General features: G+C 33.3%; 1 protein-coding gene and 1 long non-coding RNA gene across 5 annotated transcripts in view; one reads left to right on the top strand and one right to left on the bottom strand.

Moving 5' to 3' along the window:
• Positions 1-20,580, top strand: part of dgo (ankyrin repeat domain containing protein 6 diego) — a 103,574-nt gene that overhangs the window by 76,141 nt on the left and 6,853 nt on the right. For all 4 annotated transcript variants that reach the window (XM_076123864.1, XM_076123861.1, XM_076123863.1 and 1 more), the window contains one exon: positions 2,510-2,631. In XM_076123864.1, the coding sequence (XP_075979979.1) occupies positions 2,527-2,631 (105 nt within the window). In that variant the 5' untranslated portion in view covers positions 2,510-2,526. The remainder of the gene's footprint in view (positions 1-2,509; positions 2,632-20,580) is intronic.
• On the bottom strand, positions 4,069-7,047 carry LOC142979575 (uncharacterized). The gene is made up of 3 exons (XR_012959829.1): positions 6,688-7,047; positions 4,569-4,652; positions 4,069-4,221 (listed from the first exon to the last, which is right to left on the bottom strand). It is a non-coding gene; the product is annotated as an uncharacterized LOC142979575 (long non-coding RNA).

The raw sequence follows: 20,580 nt of genomic DNA, 5'->3' as shown, positions 1-20,580 counted from the left end.
GACAAATGAGGAGACATTTATTTTTACGGATTGGATTATTAAAATAACAAGTAGTCTATCGCTTTTATTTCTTTGTGTACGTGATATGAAAGTGCGAGTTCCAGTTTGCTGTCAATATATATGTATATTATCGTCAATATTTTCATGCGCCCTCAAAATATTCAGTTTTAAATGCAAAAATTATATAGATATGTGGATTTGGAAATTGTATTTTGAACATAAATAAGACTTTGAGGGTTACAGATAATTTAATTAGGGTTATAGGTAATAAAAAATGATTTTAATTATGTTAACGTTACCAGGCTATAGATTTATATGATCTTCAAAAGATCGTAATAACCTCAAAAAATATGTTTACCAAATGCTATAATGGCGTCTCGATCAAGCAGCTCTCAGAGTTGGTTACATCTGCTCTAGCGCCTTAAGCTGTACAAAGGCTCTAGTGTTTGCTGTTGTAGACCTCAAGGTTTTGCAGTTGTGGCATAGGAGTGCTTCAATATAACTGTTTTGGTCGCACATCAGCATTTTACTCGTACTTTTAGGGGTCAGTCGTTGAATATTAAAATAGATTGAAAATCTTTTTTTTTTATTTATTTTATTTATTTTATTTATTTTATTTATTTTATTTATTTTATTTATTTTATTTATTTTATTTATTTTATTTATTTTATTTATTTTATTTATTTTATTTATTTTATTTATTTTATTTATTTTATTTATTTTATTTATTTTATTTATTTTATTTATTTTATTTATTTTATTTATTTTATTTATTTTATTTATTTTATTTATTTTATTTATTTTATTTATTTTATTTATTTTATTTATTTTATTTATTTTATTTATTTTATTTATTTTATTTATTTTATTTATTTTATTTATTTTATTTATTTTATTTATTTTATTTATTTTATTTATTTTATTTATTTTATTTATTTTATTTATTTTATTTATTTTATTTATTTTATTTATTTTATTTATTTTATTTATTTTATTTATTTTATTTATTTTATTTATTTTATTTATTTTATTTATTTTATTTATTTTATTTATTTTATTTATTTTATTTATTTTATTTATTTTATTTATTTTATTTATTTTATTTATTTTATTTATTTTATTTATTTTATTTATTTTATTTATTTTATTTATTTTATTTATTTTATTTATTTTATTTATTTTATTTATTTTATTTATTTTATTTATTCTTTAACAACAGTTGACAGACTGAACCACCACTGCACTTATGTAAATATATTATGATAATAATTTTAAGCTTTAGTATAAAGGTATATTACTCGGTTATAGCGCTTTAGGTGCTTAACATAATTCTGTAATCCCCATGGCTGTAAAAATGTTTCGAATGATACCTTATACATCTATTTGCCGTACAGAAGCCATATAAATATCTGATATAACGCTCAAGGCGCTATTAAAGACCTACGCAACTCTTTTATAGATGAGTAATACACTAGCCCTAAAAAAATCTGTTATAGAACCTAAGGCATTACAAAAAGCTTATTTACGCTCTTGAGCGCTATAAGCGCAACGCATAACTCCGTTTAAACTCCTTTATCTCCTAAAGTCCCCTTATACAGTTAACGGTGTTATAGAAGATTCCATTAACTCAGTTATACTTCCCTAGGCTGTCTAGCGATGCAATTACATGCTCATATATCACTATAAGTCATTAGTTTCCTACTAAACGGCTACTGTCCCGCCTAGCTGTTAAAGGGTTTTTTAAATAGCTAGTATACAACTTATAGAGAATTGTACAGCATTTGAACGACTCTTATGCAACTATCAGGCTGTATAACGACTGTATAAGCAGCTTGTGTGCTAGTTGGGGATATATAGCCTATGTCCTTTTTCGGGTATCAAAATATCTCCATACCAAATTTCATGCAAATTGGTTCAGTAGTTTAGGCGTGATTGAGTAGCAGGCAGACGGACAGACAGAGTTACTTTCGCATTTATAATATTAGTATGGAAGTATGGATTATGGTTTATAGAATGTATAGTTTTGATATAGAAGCCGTATATAGTTGATGTTAAAGATTGCCCTAGGATTGTTAGTTAGCTTATTAGGAAAGTTTGATGGTCCTATTTGCTTGTTTTGTTTGAATAAGCTTTTAGTTAAAAGATATAAATGAGGCAGATATTACTATGTTGCTCCTATGTTCATGTAATCGTAAAGTCGGTATATCTAGTAACTAGCTAATTACGACAACTATCTATTATTGTAGAATGGTATGTCATAATCCCCGTAGCTCTATCAAGTTAGAGACATCAGTTCGAATGTCCATTAATCAATGCCATATATTTGACCGTTATCCATTATAATCCATATCAACGGTAGTACTATAATCCATTTAGAGACTCTATAGGCAATTTTTTTAATGAGTATATTATTTAAGTTTTACATCTGGCAAATTACATGGAAAAAGTATATTTTTTCTCGTAATATTACGTTATTTGTTCAACAATATGTTTGTCTGTATTGTTTCAGTGATGGTGTGAGACCGCATGGGTCTGGCCGCGGCGCTGCTGGAGGCGGCGGCTCGCGGCGAAGCGGCGCGGCTCGCCACTCTGCTGCACGCGCACGCAGCACACGTCAATGTTACTGATGAGGTGAGCACTTGGCATATGCACCACCGTGTGACATTACTTACTTAACAAAAGTATAGAACCGTTTTAATTGAAGGCTCTATTGACGAAGTGGTTGTGGTGGTCGCCAACCCACCAATTATTTGTCGGGGACAGGGTTCGATTCATATTCGTTAACATTCGGGAAATATTTATTCCGTACCTAATTGTACTTTGGTTTTGGTTGTTGAATTATTATCGAAAAGTTCTCATGACACTACATTCGTTGTGTGAGGGGTTATCGACTGTAACAGCTATTTTAGTTCCTGTAGGATGCAACCATAACATAACAAGGCAAAAATTAAAAAAACATTCCACCTACTAATTCTGTAATATGACTAAAAATAGATATTCAAACGATTGCATGTAATTGAATAACAATCAATAACTATTAGGTCATACAACTTGGCTGTATGCGGTCCGAGTGCCGGTGAGTTATACGTCTAGACCGCTCGTCCCTCGGCTCTCTGTATAAAACGTGCATGTTTAATGTAGCAGTGTGTCATTTGACAACATTGCACATACGACACACACGTCAAAGTTTGTTTATTGATAGTCAAGAATAATATGCTGTTATTAAATCTATTAAAAAAAACTTATATATCAGTTTAGCCTTCTTTCCAAATATGTTGGATCCAGCTTTCAGTATCAACAGATACAGCTGAATAAAAGTATTTTACTTGTCGCGGCTGCCTATCGCACATCTACATCCCAGTTGCCTGGGTAAGAAAACAATACCATTTACCGGAGCTATAGCACAATACCCCTCGTTGAGTCTGGTTGTCAGTCTTTCAAGCTTAGTAACAAGCTTTAACGTTAACGACTGTCAAAGATCTTTGAAAATAGTATGTTGTTATAAAATGTATTGAACAAAAATCAGCATATACTCTAATCTGAACTATACGGAAACAACAAACTATCATGCATTTTGGATTTCTTGATGATTCGGCACAGGTCGCATTCGGTGGCAAACTCCACCAACTTGCGTTTTGAAATGATACAGCCGTAGTTTTAATAAAATGGTCGTAGCTTCAAATTTACTTTCATTCTAAAAAAAATAAGAAATATGAACGAGTTTTAGTCGGTAGTTTGTTTATCACTAGCTCCATTACCCATCCATTCATCTTCGTAAGCTGTCCTCAAAAGTTTCAAAATAATAAGCGTCCAAACATGTCACCCCACTTTAACAGGAAATGTTCGATAATATAACTATTCTGACCGAGATTTATCTTATTTGACAGAATAAATAAATGGATTACCTCTCTCGAAAAAACATAAAACATGTTTTTTAGTTTTTTTTCTCTACAACCCACCTACGCGCTAATAGGAATAAAGAGTCTCTACGTTTTACTATTTTTCATCAGGCAACACTACAGTGTTGCTATAACAAAAGTACAAATGGCAGGTAATAAAACCGTCATACAATAGGTAATATTTTATTCAAAGGGTTATAAATAAAAAAGGTATTTATGATAAATGGCGAAGGTTTATTAAACTTTAGCGCGATATCTCAGCGCTATGTCCGATACGTCCCGTTCTACTCAGTAGCTCGTTTAAAATGGCCTCGGCACCATACTGCGAACAAATTAATACTTTGCGAAATTAATAAACATCGATAGAAACGAATCTAGACCTTTATTTCTAAGTAATAAGGTTAGTTTTAAAATAGCGGTGAATGAAAGTAATTTATTGATAGTATTATTTGCAGCGTTCCTGAGGCCATATAGTGTCCCTTTATTAATCGATTAATAAATAATTAAAATGCGTCGATATATTGTAAGATAGAGCTCGATTCATCTACACTTGTCCCCACAGGCTGCTAATATTATCATTTATATGTGCTCACTTCGTTAAGATAAAAGATTACATCTCCTTTTTCTGTATTTTTTCTAGTTAGTAATTGTCATCTCACAGTTTCGTACCTTTGTTTTTTAGAATACATAGTTGCCTTTGTAATGTATATCCCGGTTCATCAGCCATGCTAAATTTCATCAAAATGGCTATACCTGTGAAAGGATCAAAGAGAGATAACGTGAATTGGATCAAAGGGTGCATTTGAAATGTTTCTTTTTTAAATAACTAACTTATTAAAAAAAAACATGTCAGCAAAAATATTTTTTGATAGAGATTGTTTTAATGACCAAGTTATTAGAAAATGGCCGGTCTCCAATAAGCAAAGAAGATAAAAAGTAAACAATCGTAATTGTCCTTATAGAGCGTTTATAAGAGCACTAATTGGATCCCACGGTGCAGTACCATCAAGTCCATCAATCAGAGCTAGCTCCCGGACTGGCCACTTTTTCTAATCGCATAGCGCCACGCCTATAGTTTTTAAGTATCGGATTAAAGAGCACTTATTACATGGGCCCTTACATTGTAAGAAGAAAACCTTTTTTTTAACCTTTATGTAATTGTCATAATATGTATAAAAAATCCAGCCAAGTGCGAAGGGTTTCGTACCATTTATAAATAAACTTAACCCAGTAATGCCCCACTGCTGGGCAAGGGTCTCCTCCCGGAATGAGAGAGGGGTTAGGCCTTAACTCCAAGAATCGTACCAAGTTCTTTGGGGAAAACGTGATTTTATGTATGTATGCGTGACTTTATAATACTCATTTATTTCGCTTTAGTGTGATTTTAAAATAATAATTCTAAACAGCTCAGAATCATAGCCAACAACAATTTTTTTGCTCTGCTATAGAATTATGAATGGATAAGCCATTAAAGTTAATTCTCATTTTTTGTTTATTTATCAAAATGGCCGTTGAGAATGCACCGTAAAAACAATTGAATTGTCCACGGTAATTAAGGATTCTAGAACATTTGTATCGAATTATTTCTTTATAATGGATACCGGAATATATTCATATTGTTCATGGCACATTAAGTCGTTAAGTTTAGTTTTTTGATTATCTGTGGGCGTAATAAAAACCTTGTTTTGTTTGCCTTGCGTTGTAACAACATAATTTATTAATAAAAAAGATGTTTGTATCATTAATTGTTTATTAATTGTTATTCTTTTACATTTTTACGGAAAACAAATGATTACATTGGTAATTTGACCTCGCAGGAAATCATAATTATAGTTAATTTGTAATACACAGGACGTATTACAAAGATACTAAACTAGATATTTTACGCATAACACGATTTCAAGAAACTGTGTCGCAAATACTGCAATAAATCTTAAAATTTAAATTCAGTAGCCGGCCTGCGCGGTGCCCGCCAATTCATATTGTTGACACAACACGTTTCGTGCGGAAACTAATCAAGTATTTCTACTAGTGATTGATCATGGCATCTATTTATTCAGCCTAGTCCACTCGACTTACGTTTGACATAATCACAGAATCTTGACATTATGCGTTTAACATTTTTAAGGTTCTGTATCCAAAGGGTAAAAACGGGTCTCTATTACCAATGCCCGGTTTCTCAGGTACATTTAGCGGTAGTTTACCTATTCAATAGCCTTTTTTTTATATGAGTTTAAACACTATTAAATAGATAAACTACCGCTAAATGTACCTCAGAAACCGGGGATATGACTTAGCTGTCTGTCTGTCATCAGGCTGTATCACATGAACCGAGATGGTTATACAGTTGAAAATTTTCACACATGATGTATTTCTGTTACCGCCATAACAGCAAAGACATAAACGGAATTAAAATATATTTATTTAAGGGGGGCTCCCATGTAACAAACGTATATTTTTTCCGTTTTTATAAATCATGGTACGAATTCCTTGGTACGCAAGTCCAAGTCGCATTTACCCCTTTTTTTATAAAACTGTATAAGATATAAATAAAATGGCGGTGTGAGATTAATATTCCCTCTTAATTATGTAATAAGACAGTGTGATATGAGAAGTAATTAATCTGGCGAGTTTTTCTAGTTCCTAACAAGGTACTTGCATATATAAAAATATTTATTTCATATATTCTAATTACATTGGCCGTGCCTTTGCCCTATAACTGCACACAGGTACATTAATAAAACTAGATTAATTTAAATTCTCAGGATATTTTAAAGACTGTACCTACCTTTATTACTGCGACTCTAATTACTTCATATGTACACCTCCAAGGTATTTAAATGGTGTTTGCGCTTAAGTGCCTTCATACGACAGACAGCTGGGTATTTCAATCAAAGCGACTATCTGTAGGATCTCACGACCAAGAGGACTATCACGTATCTCAGTTAACAACTATTAGAAAGCCACTCTGCCGTACATTGTTTTCTCCCGTAGATTACAGTCATTAAAACGTTACGTTAAAGCAGCAATGTACTGAATAGTGGCCATTTGTCCAGTGCCAATTTGACGTATACTAGGACTCAACTGAGTTACTGTACTACAACTGATATGCATACGAGAAATGTTTTTCTTTTCTCTATATTTGACCCTCAAAGAATTTACTTAGTAGGTACACTAACAAACAGCAGATTGTTATAATAACAGTAATACAGTCTGATAACTTCATAGAGAGCATTGTATGCAAGATTCTTGACTGGCGGTTTATATGCAGCAGATAATTGCCTGTTGCTCTGTTTGCTAGGTCCCCTTTTTTGGGCATACATGTAAATCTTCAGTTTATTCTAAATAAATCATGAATTTCAAGACTCAATACTAAGTTATCGGACTATAGCTCTAACTTTTACGATAACCAGAATCATATTTACGACATTTTCATAAAATACTCGTAAATTTTATACGTTTCACGGAGTGTGATAGATTATAAAATATTATATTTGAAATAGTCAATAATTTTCACTGAACACGAACCTTCATTCACTTACATTCTTGAGTTCTTTTATAGGCAGACATCTTAGTCGAAAGCCTTGGCATGCACGACTTATTTAGAATGTAATTGATAAATCAGTATATTTCCAAAATAAAATAGCTGTATGAAACGTGTCACCGTCAGCAGTATAGAACTGCAGGTCGCTGCTATTTTTAATTCTGATATTTGTATTAGGGTAGCTGCCAGTTTTTATTCCAAGCATCGGCATCGGCGCGGCGGCGGGCGGATGGGAATATCCGCAACAGCCCCTATTGGTATACCTCCGTCAGTCAGAAACCTAAATCTTAGTAGAGAGTCTTGTATGCAAATAAGACTCTCTGCTAAAATGTTGGAATATTGAAACTCTTTGAATATCCATTACTGTTCTGCAGTTAAGTATATCTATAGTTAAGCACCTCTCAGAATGCTCTCAGGATATTAGTTCCCTTAAGTCATAAAAGAAAATGGGAAATGAATACGTTCTTCGAAGCAAGAAACTACGATAAACTTAAGAGCGAATCGTTTTACACCCACGATTAACATTTGAAATCACTAGCAATGAAGTGATCCCATCTCACTGCAGTTACGTTTTATGAGCTTTCTTATTGATAATTTACGAGATAATTCGCACAATCCGCTAGTTATTATTCAATAACGTTATTCGTAGTTCAGTGTTATTTACCGCAAGCTTTTATAGTGTACTTTTTTAATACTTTTAAGAATTGCTTTTGTGTCGCGGGACGTTTTACGTTTTAAACATACTAACATCGGACATGAAATACAACCAGACCCAAAACAAATATTTGTGGATCGCATCAATATTAGATCCTTGTGGGAATTCACCCACCACGCATTGGTAGTGGCGTTGCGACCACCCTAATCACTGCGCTAAGGAGACCGTCGAAACTTAGAGAATTGCCTAATTCTTAACTGACTTACCCCCGGTTTCTGAGGTATATTTAGCGGTAGTTTATCTATTCAATAGCGTTTAAACTCATACAAAAAGAAAACGCTATGGAATAGATAAACTACCGCTAAATATACTCAGAAACCGGGGGGTAAAAAGGTGGAGATTCCCAATTCGGATTTATTTTTATTTGTTACTTGAGAATTCATTTATTAGATTCATATCTTCAAACTAATAGCGTGAACCATTTTATCAGCAAACATTCCATCAAAAACTACGCCAGACAAACCGTCTTCACACCAAAAAAAAAAACAGTTGCATTCAAAGATCTACTGACAGCGGCTCTCTATGATTTTTCACAATCGGCTTCGTTATCGAGCTGTCATCTATGAAGGCAGGCTCCCCGCGCTTGTCCGAGACCATTAAAAAACTAGTCCGCTCAGTGGACCGGTCCTCTTGTTACGCACACCGTTCATTTTGTTTTGTTGGACCACAGTTTTTATCTATTCTGCATCTGGTGTCAAAATAACTTGAGTTTTTGTAGGTGTTAAAATAATTATGTTGTTGTATCGTTACTTTGTTTAAACGAGAAAGCAAAACATTTATTCATTCAGGGCAAGTATTGATGCTATGATTGTTAAAGTTTATTTATTTCACACAGCTTACAAGTTGACTACCCAATAGTTATGCCTCAGTAAGAAAGAACAAGTATTGAATGTGCTATTACCATCTAAAGAGATGTAGAGTTTTTTTAATCACAAAATTTATTTCCTAAATATATATATTCCTAAATATATGTATATAATCCTAAACATATATATTTCCTAAGTATGTATTAGACTTTATAAAAATGTGCAATGCATTATTTTAAATGACATGTTAAAAAACAAAAAAAAATCGTCTCTTAGTCTACTTTGGTATCCATAAATATCGTTCGCAATTACAACCAATTATAATAATTAGAATAAAAGATATATTTTTCTGAAATAGCAGTTATTTATCGATATTTGAAAGTTATAGCATTTTTTTATAATCTGCTTTTTATTCAAATGTATTTTAATAATTCCTCCTTCTTTATGGCCTACCGTTATTTAAATATAACGTACATAATATATTAAAATTATGAATTAAGTACGTATTTAAGTGTATATTTATTACAGACCAGTTATCGGAACTTAAGAACATAAAATGTCGTACTACTGTAAGTGATTAGCTCTAAAATGATGTTATTTAAATTCAAGTATAGTTGAGACATAACGCGATACATAATTAATAGAAATCAAACTATTAAATAGTTATTATGTTGTTGTAAACTTGATTTTATCTAAGATCGACAATATTTTTTATAAAAACTTTATATTCTTGGCTTCTTCATTAGGAATACAAAATTATCAAGAAGTTTATTACAAAAATAGTCCGATAAAAAGTGAGCATGTTCCTTGTTCATTATCAGCCTAGTCTTCTTCCAAGTATAATTGACTTGGCACCAAATGCAGCTTAATTCAATATTTATCCGCGTATCTTGTTATCAAATATGTTGTAATAGTCCGTTAATAAGCTTCATATTGGTATCATAATAAACCAGTGAACTACGTTTTAAAGATGACCCTACACTTATCGCAAAAAGTCATAAGAACTACGAAACGGGGAAGGTAAAAATAAAACTACTTAAACAAACTAATACAAAACACCATTATATCAAGATCCCCCGTGGTTCCTAGTAACAGTAGGTATACCCAAAAAACACAAAAACAATCTTCAAACGATCAGCGACACCAAAACTGGATCAACGAACGACTTTTATCAGAAAATCGATTCGTAAAAACTAGTCCGCAAGTCCAATCTACTTTTACGGTAAATAAAATATCCACCCGAAAGAATGAAGAAAACAAAAAGTAGTTCGTTACGTGCTTTCAACAAGACACTAAATATTTTCAACGCAAGTATCATAGCATTATAATTATAAAAGATCACGATATTGCAATATCTTATCGATCAATGCATCGCAAAAAATCGACTACGACCATCGTGTACTCGACTATCTACTTTGTAATCGAGCTTTCGAATCGAGTTAGTTGCCTTCTCGATTAATGCAGACGCTATTTCTAATATAAAGTTCTTTTGCATATTCCACATAAAAGTTGTTGTATTCATTTTAGATTTTTATGTGCTATACTTTTTTATTAAAGCTAGAGGTAACCTCGATAATTTGGTGACTGGGACGTTGGCCATAAAAAATATTTGGGCTGAATCTATAAAAGAACTTTAAAATACTGTATAAATTACTAAGTTTTGTATGAAGAGTTACACTAGTCGTAGTTCTAATGCTACCATAGCTGGTGTAATCTGCGCCGGAACTGAAAAAAGCAATTCGCTATATTTTGGAATATTAAAACTATTATATAAAAGATGTAAGCACATCTAAAATGTAATTTATCTGCTTGCTCAATAGTAAACACCATGCATCTTGCAACAGATTTGAAAACTTTGTTATTTGAGTGACTCTACTCATCATTGTACTGTACCTATATCATACTCAACTTATGCTCAAATACATGATTAATCAATGCATTATGGGACTGTCCAAGGCATACAAATACTCTCATAAATGTATTTACAATACGTACCATGACTGTAGTTACAAATACGCGACAAATACCTAACGGTTTCTAAACCTTTCCAATATCACATTTTACTTTTAGAATGTCAATCAAATCGTAATTTCACGTTCACACCATAACGCATCGTCTTTGTCCTACATGGCGAAAACGAGACGAATTTATTTTATAAATGTTATTTAAACACAAACAAGAATGCGAATTCCCAAACTTCGATGCATATCAATCGAACACTGGCCGAATCAAATTTTAAAATGGCCGACAAAATGGCGTTCCGTCATTCTCAACGGTTAAATTTTGATTAACTTGTTAGTTTAATATTCAAACATGATCGTATTAATGCGGATACAATTCTATTTACTGTTACAATTGATTATGTTAACGATTATTTTTGAGGCTCGTTAAATATTGGAGGCTATAATTTGTGTTCAGCGGTTGTTGCTTATAATTTCAGTTATTTGGACAGATTTATGAGGTTGCACCGTTTATGTATGGACGGTTAGTTTGTATGAAGGTCAGATTGTATGAACATGGTAGTCAAAATGAATGTTTTGAGGCGTTAGATAGTAGCATACGAACTAAACTCGATGTAATTAGTGTAGTACATAAAAAAGCGGAGTATGCAATTGCCGATTAAGATAGTAATTTCCGGGTAGGACAGATTATACTGGTTTCGTCTGTCTAATAAATCATCCGAAGTAACCGTGCAATGATAAGTCAATTAGATAAAAAGATGCTTCTTTTATTCTAGAAATCAAGTCTGTTATGCAAAAGTGGCATTCAAATATGAAATCTGTCAATTTTAGAAACAAACATTAAAAACGGTACTAGAGCATTCCTTGGCATATATTCAGACAATATTAATTAACACTAGCCACGCATTTTCCTCCTTGCTTTTAAAATAGAGAAAAGACAACAAAGTATTTGTTAATGTCACAATTAGACATTTAGACAGTCTTAATTAACACTAAGCTACGCAACTTTTTCCTTGCTTTTATAGCTAAGAAAGAAACAAAGTAGGTACAAACGTCCAATATTATCGGGTTACTTTTCAACATCGCATTGCCGCCTTCGCTGCAGTCATAAGTCAGTTAAGTAAATTTACTAAACATTTACATCATGTTGTCATTGCTAGTTAGTTTATTACCTGCTTTAATACGACGCTTCCGTTATCGTATAACACCATTTGTAACTATTAGTGGGCTATTAAACACGTAAACTGGTAGCGAGTGGCAACACTGGCCACACTGGCAACACTTGTTTATAAGATAATTTGTTTTATCTGTTCGTTATTGAGGATGACGGTCTCACTATATCAATTGATGTAGTTTATTGTATTGACACTTCAGAATTAAACAAAATTACTTATATCACACATTTACTCTATCTTGCATGTCTGACAGTTCTTTAACATAGTTCATGAAAGAATACGAAATCCCCAACCCTCACTTGGCCAGCGTAGTGGACTCAAGGCCTAACCCATCGCTCATTACAGCAGAAGACCCTTGCCCAGCAGTGGGCCTAAATGTATTTTTTATTAAAGCCCTATTTAATGAAATTTTCTAACTGTGCACTTGTATATGTCAAAATCAAAATCAAATCATTTATTCATTTAGATAAAATTTTGACACTTATTATAGTCGTTGCAATATGTAACTGAATCTACCACTTATTTGAAAAGGAGGAAGAGCCCTATCAGAAAATCTAGCAAAAAACTCGCGGCTATTTTTTTCAATCGCCAAAAGATTTACAATGTTATTAATACAATAATTAATCAAAGTTTAATTTCGAAAACAAAAAACAATATCCGATTAATTTACACTATTTTAAGTTTTAAGAATATACTATAATTTGTTTGCCATCTACACGCTAAGAAGAAGAAGAATATCCGATTCTTACAGCTATTATTTTTCATATCTATTGAATACAGTTGTCCATCCGTACATTCTATAAGAACATACCTAATGATATTATCTACATATCAGGCCATGTTTGATTAGAATTTTGATTGAACTTCCGACGTTACTACCGAATAAATCATGGGAGTGTATTTTATCCCACTTAGCGAGTGAGATTGAACGGAAATCGACCGTGAGTACGCGAATTTTATGACTAGAGAAGATTTGTGGACTTACTCAACTAATTGGCAACAAGTAAACATAAATTTTAACGCGGATGTACTTAGCCATTAATATTTTACATGGTCATTTTAATAAGTGCCTAAATAAGTATTGAAAGGCAGAGGAGTGTTAACAAGTCGCAAATATACATGTATTAAGTTGTCGCCAAACAACACAACAAGTTTAAGAAAGCAAACAGAACGTAGACGCAGACCTGCAGAGGACACTCGGTTGACTGCACTCTGTTATACTTTTCGAAGCAGACCTAAAAATCATTTACTAAGATGTAGCGAAATATTTTAAGTTGTTCAGCAGCACCTATTCCATTCTCATTCACCGCATATGTCTTACTTAAGTTCAAAACAAGTTTTAAGAACTTCTGAACAGAAAAACTTATTCAGGCGAAGCAAAACTTTACTAAAAAACTTTTCTTTAAGAACCTACTGACTTGATGGCTAGAACTACATAACTGCACCATTAAGTTCAAAGGGAATGTTATAATTGGATTACAATTCAGAAATTCCTTGTTAATTATATTTGTTAACATTTTTAATGACCTTAAAACAGTTTACACAACAAACGAGGTCGTCTGTTACATTTAATGCATTCCTTTTTTTTGTTCAGCCACTTAATTAACACCAACAGTGTCACTTACCATTTCGCCGCGAAAAAAGAACGCGCGAAAGTCGCCATTTTGTTTTTAGTGATGAGGCAAAGACAGACCTCTATAATGTGTTTGATAATCTGACATAATGGCTATAAAAATGATTTACGAAGTTTTAATACGAGGGTTTTATATGATTTATGGTAGATAAAACTCAACACCGTCATGCATTCTGTATGATAAAATCATAGGAATGCGATAGTGCAATACTGACAAGACAGAGCATATATCTTTTTACGTATCTTTGTAGAAAAATATAATATAGGCATGGTATAGAAACCTATGATATAATAATAATAATAAAATAAACATCTCCATGAATCATCTACGATACATAAGCAAGTCACACGCACTCGACATCCGCCATAATACAGACATACAGTTTCAACACAACACGAATGGCTCGCGGGCAAAAAAGTTGATGAGAAATGGCGCGATAAAGCTCACCTTTATTGCTAAGATTCCTTATTCAAATAGAACGAAACGAGAGTAAGCACACCCGCAGTGAGACGACTTGCGTTTCAAACAACAATACCGATAAATTTCAGCTTAGACATAGAATATTTATCGACATTTTCACATCACTAGCTAGAGTCGTATCAGCACGACGCCTCGGGCACTCCGCTGCAAGAATCGTTTGCGTAACAATCGTCCCTTGTGAGCCTTGTCCGGGCATTCCACAGCTCACGACTCCCGGCTATTCAGTCGTGTCCATTCCCTTTCGAACACCACGTTCCGAGACAATTGCTTTGCGAAACAAGCAGTGTATATTAAACATTGGCACGAAGACGATGCGGTGCATATTCCCTTGTGCGATGATCATTATTGTCGGGTCTCAAAGCCGCGGACGACGTTCAAAAGCACGGCGGCCGCCAGAATTGCCGGAATTGCGAAAACAAAGTGCTTGTAGCTAAATGTAAAGGATTTAAAAGGAATAAAATGGCTTTGAGAATATCACGGTGGACTATAAAAGCAAGATTTAAGCGCAAACCTTAGTGCCTTACCCTTAACTTTTAACGACATATTGAAATCAATAGCAATAACTAAGTCTTTTAGAAAACTGTTTTGTCTGGTGCCACAAATGAAAGAACTTGCGATGCAACAAAAAGCTTGCACACGTACAGTTTCTATTCACAAATCTATTGCATCAGCGAAAGCTTAAGAAACAAAGACTGCGTCAATATTTACGTCCAACCGAACAATTCCTTACCGGGGTCTCTTACCTATAACCCTAGGAATCTATGACTTCTTCAACTCTTTTACAAAATAAATAAGTAAGTCTACTGTTTTAGACGTTTAACTACATACTTATTAAATTCTCTACGGCCACCGCGATCTCTACTAGCGCAGTGGTAAACTTGGTCGCCACGCCACTACCACTGCGGCGGAAGCGTATTTGTTCGAGTCCTGCTCGAAAGGAATATGTGTGCGATCCACAAATAGTTGTTTCAAGTCTGATTGTACTTAGTGTCCATTGTTTGTATGTTTGTAAACGGCCCTGCAACACAAGAACAATTCTTATTGAGGGAGTTGTCCTTAAACAACACAAATACCAGGGTGGTAAATTACATTCAATAGCGGATAAATATTTAACCGTGCACCTTCAATTTTGATTTACTGAAGGTAAATAAAGTATACTCTCACGTAGGTGTCCAAGATAAGCATGATTTGCTGCAAGTGCGCATGATTGCCGCTCTCGTAACGGAGGCTGATGACAGGAACATTCCGCTGATTACCACTTGATTACCGTGTGTACCAACGTGTGTTTCTACATATATTCTGAGAATATCGTTATGAGAGGAGTCAATAGATTTTTTGATTTGAAGCAGTGACAGCCGAAAGCCGGCCACCACAACATCACACAAAATCGAGAGTTTAATACACCAATTGTTTTTGAATAGATATAATAATTACCATATACGTAACGATAAGTCTGCGATAGAGACTGCAACGTTGTTTAAAACGGTCCTATTCATTCTCTTTCTCATTCAAGCAGTAGGGCAGTAATAGATTTTCTGTTAGCCGTTAGAAATATCCTACCACAAAAAGCCTATTGATAACCCTTTGTAGTTTGCGATCAAAAAAATCATCTGCCATTCTTTGTAATGCAATCTTTAAGTCTCAATCGATACGATACCATAAACATGTAAATTATAATAAACATAATGTACCTAATGGGTTAACTGTACTATCCATCAGCATCACACATCGTAAAAGTTCATAAGAAAACCATTGAATTGTGTCGACACTTCAATTCTAATAAGTAGAATAGCTTCATCCATACATTATACCTCATGCTCATGCTTTGAAATTGTTTCTCTTTTACTGCCAGCATTAAAAACACATAAGTTTTAAACTTAATAGGTCCTATTTATTAAATAATTCTTCTTAATAGTTCTCAGATATATCATTATCCTTTATTAAATGGTACATAAACGTAGTTTAATAATTTTTTTTTCATATTTACCATCGACTGTTAACTTTACTTTAACCTAACCTTACAGTTACGGGTTATAAAACTAGATAATATTTATTTTATGATATTTTCATCTAAGAATAAACCTAGTGACGAATCCAGGATCCTGTTTAGACTTGACTTTTGTAATGTCTTTCGATTTACTCCAGTCTTAAGAAAACGTGTGCGTGTACCCAATATAAGTTAAAATCTGATAATTTTGGCGGATTCGTATATTAATTTGGACATTTTGTAGCGCACAACTTCTTCGAAATGTTTCTGACAGGGATAAATTTTAAATGCTTAGGAATACGTCAACCTTTACGACACTCTTCACGTGTAATAAAATATAATGGCTTTACCTAGAAATCTATCAAGATCTAATATTGCAATATAATTGAAAACAAGATAAGTACTCTTTAATAATATACCTAATAGTACAGTATAATAATGTTTATTTCACGGTTCTACAGAACACACAGTTTAACCTGTACCCACCATTAACGGCGCAGCAATCCATCATCTTTAACTACTCAGATAAAATACTCAATTATGAAACAAAATGGCTCCGATGACATTTTTACAACCACTCTCGCAGGATTTAATTAAAAATGTCGAGAATCAACTTAATAACCGATGCATAAAAAAATAATGGGCATTTAAAAATTATAGTGCCCTTTTTAAATTGCAGATATAGTTCTACTGTGTTGCCGCTATTAAAATTGTGTTTTTTTGTGCGACGGCACAATAGAAGATGTTTGGACGTGGTAATTGCTGAGTTTGAAAAAGTGTACAAGTAGCCAGGAGTCCATTGGCTCAGTGTAACCAGTTAAACGCCTGCTGTCTCAATGACAACAGCCTTTATTTCAGATAATTCATGTTTCGTAATGAAGCCTGCTTTATGTAACGAAAACTATAAACATGTCACCAATCACTGGGAAAAAGATGTAAAACAAAATATTAGTTTACAATGTGATACAAGAATAAAAGATATATGTTCATCGGTACTCCGCTAACTTCGCTTCAGTCTCACGCTCTCGTCCTAACTTCATTACCGTTCGTTTGCCCTGAAGTACACCAACGTCGGAAGAACATACGTATCTACCTTATAATTAGCTATGTACTTCTTGTATGAGTTTCCTTTGATTCAAAAACACATAAAACCTCTCTTCAACAAGTCTAGCTGTGACATTGAGTAGCTGCAGGATCAATACTGACAATAAAAACATCGTCAAGACCGGTCTTCAAGGAGTCTGGTTCCCTGCATTCATTATCCAAACAGTAACAAGATTATGTATGGACGCGTCGTTGTATGACTTACTACTAATTGAAATGGCAACAGTTGATAAGATTGGTATACTGGATTTAAAATAAAAATGTTGTTTTATTGCTTGCGAAATTTTGTTATTCTAAAAAGATCTTCCGCGCTAAGAATTGCTCTTGCGTCACAGGGACTATCACGAACATACAAACAGCGGACACAAAGTGTAACCAGACCGACAACTTATTGTAGATCGCGCAAATAATTGCCCCGTGTGGGAATCGAATCTCCGGATCCAATGGGCCGTGGCGACCTTTACCATTGCGCCACGGAGGCAGTCATTTTGTAGCCTGTATAATCTTCTGGTTTAGGGTACCCGTATCCTAGAAGATCCATTATTTTCCTTTCTGAAGCTTTGCAGCGTGCATTAAGTTCCGGTAAATTAGTTTAAATAGTATTAAAGCATGTTTCGATGTATCTGTATCCGATCTACTTTATAAATAACAGCAATTTATTAGAATAAAACTTAACTATAAGTAACTTTTAACAACTAAACTAAACTAGAAATAATTTAAAAAAACTAAATATTTACAATTATACAATATATTTACAATATAAAATATGGATACAAAAGGAGTGCGTCACGCGTCGTAGAATTTCTCCTCACCATCGTCAACTGGTAACGTACCCAGAATGTTGGCAGCATTGCCACGTTGGATGGCAATGCTAATTCTTTGACCAAAGTAAAGGCCAACATTCTGGTCACGCGTAGCATCGACGAGACGCTTCGCAATCTCTCGGTAGTGACTACGAGCACTCGGGCCCCACGGTCCTAAGGTTTCAACCCCAAACGGCACAAATACGTAATTACCAATAATGTTACTATATTTGCGCCGCTTGAGGTTTTCTGCTGATGCGGCAGCAGCGCCCGCAATGCCCACCGTACCTGGAATAACAGCTAGTTTAGTTACGATCTAAAATCACTATTTGTAGTTGACGCGAACTATTACTTAGTTCATTTAATTTATGAGCATCGTCCCATACTTAGGCACAAAATTAAAGTATTTAAGACAAATTGATTCTTAATCTAACTTAAAAGATACTCTCAAACTAAGTTATTTATCATCGAATTAATCGCTTTACTTACTTTAAGATTTCGAATATCTATAAATAAATATGATTAATATTAAACGGTATTTTAATTAACTAAAAATGAATTAGTAATTAGCAAGAATAATACATAAATTATGATTATAAATCGAATAAAAACGAACGGTATGCTTTTTGCAATATTGATCAGTATTTTATTTAAAATTATGTCTTTATTTGGATTAAAATGAAACGAAATAAAGTCATTCAACATTGAAACGTAGTCTAGATCGATTTAGTATCCAATTAAAAAGCTAGCTATCTTATGAATGGATAACATAAATTATAGAGTAACGACCACAGACTGTGGATATTTTACGAACTAGATTTTAATGATGCATGTTTTTGTTTAAAACTTGTAAAGTGTGAGATGAGCTATATCTGCAATAGTTTATGTAACTATTTAGTTTTTTTTCTGTATAGTGTGCACTTGACTTTTTTTTTTATTCTTCAGATGTTTTTTTCTTTTTGGGTTCTTGACCGAATGTTCTTGGACTCAAAATCTCTGTTAATACATTACAAAAGTTAATGAAGTAAATAAAGATTGAGAGTACCGCATGGAGCAATGAACATTTTTGACATAAGCTCCAGCATTTTTCTAGACCTACATCTTTGTATTTCGACGTACGTATACCTAGATACGTAAGTATAGAACTAGTTACCAGTAATTAACTGATCCTGTCTATGGTTCTCACGTGTTGTAATTCATACTATTTATGGTAAAAAAACAAGAAATATTGACCAATTTAAAAGCGTTATAAGTTATTCATTAATATTACAAATATTATTAAAATACCCCGTGACTGCTAACGATGTCCCGGGGTCGTTTCCTGGGTCGAACAATTATATGCTATTTGTGTTTTTCTGTTTTTTTTAGATAATTCATAATAGTAGCCAGGAGTTTGGTAACGTGCGCGATATAATGATATAGCAAAAGGCTTACCTATTACATAGGACGAACATTGTCAATTACGAAACGCGGGTGTATTTTATACCTACTACTCTACCTTAACTTTTAGACAAAACAGGCGTGATATTATGTATGCATGTATGTACATCACTATTTCAAGAAGAAACAAAAAAAACACCTATTCGTTCATAATTCTAGACATGACAAAAGTTAGTTGAAGACTACGATACTTAGATAATATCTCTGTCATAAATCTTATTAACTGCCTCATTAATTAATTAGTTTATCTTTGAATTGCCATCGTAATTACGTATAGCATTAGTCTAACGCATTACGTCACAGTTGTTTATGGTTATTTCCCGCAATTTAGAAATTTAAAAAAATAAACTGCCAGTTTTGTCAATTATTATTATTTATTAATAATCGTTAAATTTAAAGTGTCAGTTTTGTTAAGAATTATTATTAATCGTTTTGGCAATAACTAAAGTTTTGAATTAAAGTTGATCAAGTTATCTGAAGGCCTTTAACATGGCTTAACGACTGTTATCATATTTGATAACAACAAGTTGGACTTATAATGCAACCCATCCAAAGTTTTATCTAAAGTGCGTAGCTCAAATGCTACTAAGCGACCACCCATCAATGGAAAGTTCGCGCCAAAGTTTGCTTCACAGCTTGTTTACCGGCCAGTGAGCACAACTGGCTATAGTAACGAATAAAACGCACCTTGTCTATAGCTAGAAAATTATCTATGACCTAATATGGCCGCCGGCCGTTAGTTCCCCTTAGTTATTATTATGTCGTCACTCCAGTTGTCTAATTAAAATTGCTCAGGGAGCAGTAATTGGACATCGCTACATAAATGTATTGAAGCCTTGGATATACTTATAAATATTAAATATGTTCTCAGTAGACAGACAATTGGAAATCGTATTTAGACAGACTAGTTAAATATAGCGTTACTTGTCACAAACATGTTATTTTGGACCACGAGTACCTACCTGGCTACAGTGTGACCAGATTCAGTATTTTAATACTTTTTCAGTATATTTCATCGATTTTGCCGAACAT

This window comes from Anticarsia gemmatalis, chromosome 16, assembly GCF_050436995.1.
Source record: "Anticarsia gemmatalis isolate Benzon Research Colony breed Stoneville strain chromosome 16, ilAntGemm2 primary, whole genome shotgun sequence".
NCBI lineage: Eukaryota > Metazoa > Arthropoda > Insecta > Lepidoptera > Erebidae > Anticarsia > Anticarsia gemmatalis.
The sequence above is the reverse complement of the archived record's forward strand: the minus strand, read 5'-3'. Positions and strand labels throughout refer to the sequence as shown.